The sequence below is a fragment of the Morone saxatilis genome, unplaced genomic scaffold, assembly GCF_004916995.1.
Source record: "Morone saxatilis isolate NCDOM2014 unplaced genomic scaffold, NCSU_SB_2.0 Contig14, whole genome shotgun sequence".
NCBI classification, from domain to species: Eukaryota; Metazoa; Chordata; class Actinopteri; family Moronidae; genus Morone; species Morone saxatilis.
In genome coordinates this window covers 6,649,302-6,651,350 of record NW_023339696.1, presented here as the reverse complement: position 1 = coordinate 6,651,350, position 2,049 = coordinate 6,649,302, and the positions used below count along the sequence as shown (strand labels likewise).

The window sequence follows — 2,049 nt, the reverse complement described above, 5'->3', positions numbered from 1 at the left end:
GTGTGTGTGTGTGTGTGACCTTGCAGAGGAATTCCCTTTCTCCCCGAGCTCTGGGGAAGCGATACCCTGCCCCAGACGAACAAATGGGTCGCAGAGCAACTCGGGTCACACACACAAACACACCTGATGAAAGAAGGTAAGTGAAAACTGTTGCTTTTTCCTGCTTTGTCCATCCATCAACCAGTGCCCTTTTCTATCCCTACAGTGCAGCGGATACTTCTCCTAGAGGACACTATTGAGCCATTACATATACACAAGGGCTAATTACCAGCTAACCCACTGCTGTGTTGAACAGCACCTCGTCCATCCTACAGCATATAGACGGTTGCGTCTGAATATTTCACTGTTGCTAGGAGACGTGAAAAATCCTTGAACACATCCAGTTGGCTGTTAATACAAGTGGAGAAAAAACATAGACTTCAAGCAAATTGATAAAAAAAAAAAAAGACAAAAGCCCAACGCATAACATTTTTGTCATCTGGATATGTTTCTCTAATAGCTTATGTCATTTCCTGAAGTGACTCCTACAAAGCCGACGCTGAATCCGTCTCTACGCTACAGTATGAAGATGGATGGATGGATGGATGAAAAGACAGGGAGGGAGAAGAGAGGAAAGAAGCTTTCTTCATCAGTATGGCACCAAGTGGTTTAATTGTTTTCTGTGTAAACGAAACCAGCAAAGAGCGACAAAATCAGATGTCTAGCTATGCTTTATTGTCACAGGAAGAGAACTCGGTCGAACATCGATCAACTTATCTAAAATGAAATCACTTACACATCCTTAGTCAGCTTCTTATTATCCATATCTAAATCTATACATACAGTATGCTCCACTATGAAGCAAGCACCAAATTCCTGCCTCCACTTCCAGCCTCTGTTGCTGTGTGTTTCCCTACAGGGACTTTTTCTACTGATCTTAAATTGCTCTATTCATATGAAAAGCTAAACCAATAGCTTCTTTCTATTCAAAATATTTTATTTTTCCCCCAGACTGAAGTAAGAGCTCATGATTCTTTGTTCCCGTCAAATCCCAAGGAGTTGCAAGGCTATTTTAAAACAGCTATGCTTTGAATGAATTGCACATCAGGGAGGTTGACCTGTCAAGCCAGTGACGTTTTGAGTGAAGATTTGAGCTTCGGAAATGGTGTTCATTAAAACCCACTTGAAAATAATATCACTAAAAAAAACAATCGCAGGCCCTTGTTTTTTTTTTCAGATTGCAGTCATTGTCAAAATAAGTTAATGTTTCATGTTTTTGTGAAGAAACAAGAGCTCAAAGCTCAAAACCTTAGTGTTCACTTGAGAGGGAAGGAAGAAGAAAGGAAGTCAAGATAAAAAAAAAGAGTTACTAGCGGGTACAAAGGGAAGAAAGTAAAAAAGGGAAAGAAATCTGGAGACGGGAGTAGAGAGATGAAGAGAAAGAAAGAGAAGCAGGTAGTGGAAGGAAACGACAAAGGTGAGGAAGTAGGGAGAGGAGAGAGGATTCGGGAGATTAACTATGGGACTGGTAAAAGAGAAAGAGAGATAATTAAAGTGGAAAAAGAGAGAAACAGAAAATAATGAGACAAGGTTGGGGTGACAAAGTTAGCCTCGGATCATTTAGCAATGGAGCACCACCTGAGTGTGCATGTGTGTGTGTGTGTGCATGGGCATGTGTGTGTGTGTGTGTGTGTGTGTGTGTGTGTTAAAGCATTTAAACCACCTACCTTGACACTGGAATCCCTGCTTGCCGAAACCCCTGTGGAGAGAACATACACAAAAAAAAACTGTTGAGCGTTGAACGTTGTGCAGGCACGGACTTGTGCACGCACATACACTTCTCTCTCTCTTTCTCTCTCTCTCTCTCTCTCTCACACACACACACAGAAATAACTTCAAAAAGGAGTTCTGAAACCATCTCCCTTTCCCCTAAGACATTTGTGTAGAGGCAAAAGTCAAATACTGTCTGCCATTTGTGTGCAGCACTAAACAGCACAAATTAAAACACACACACACACACACACACACACACACACACACACGCTGAAGTATGCAGGCAGGGGGGACATT

The 2,049-nt window shown here is 41.9% G+C and overlaps 1 protein-coding gene across 1 annotated transcript in view; it reads right to left on the bottom strand.

The window, feature by feature from the left end:
• Positions 1-2,049, bottom strand: part of LOC118323080 (protein kinase C beta type-like) — a 75,091-nt gene that overhangs the window by 71,422 nt on the left and 1,620 nt on the right. Inside the window, exon 3 of the mRNA XM_035655000.1 lies at positions 1,707-1,738. Within this exon, the coding sequence (XP_035510893.1) occupies positions 1,707-1,738 (32 nt within the window). The remainder of the gene's footprint in view (positions 1-1,706; positions 1,739-2,049) is intronic.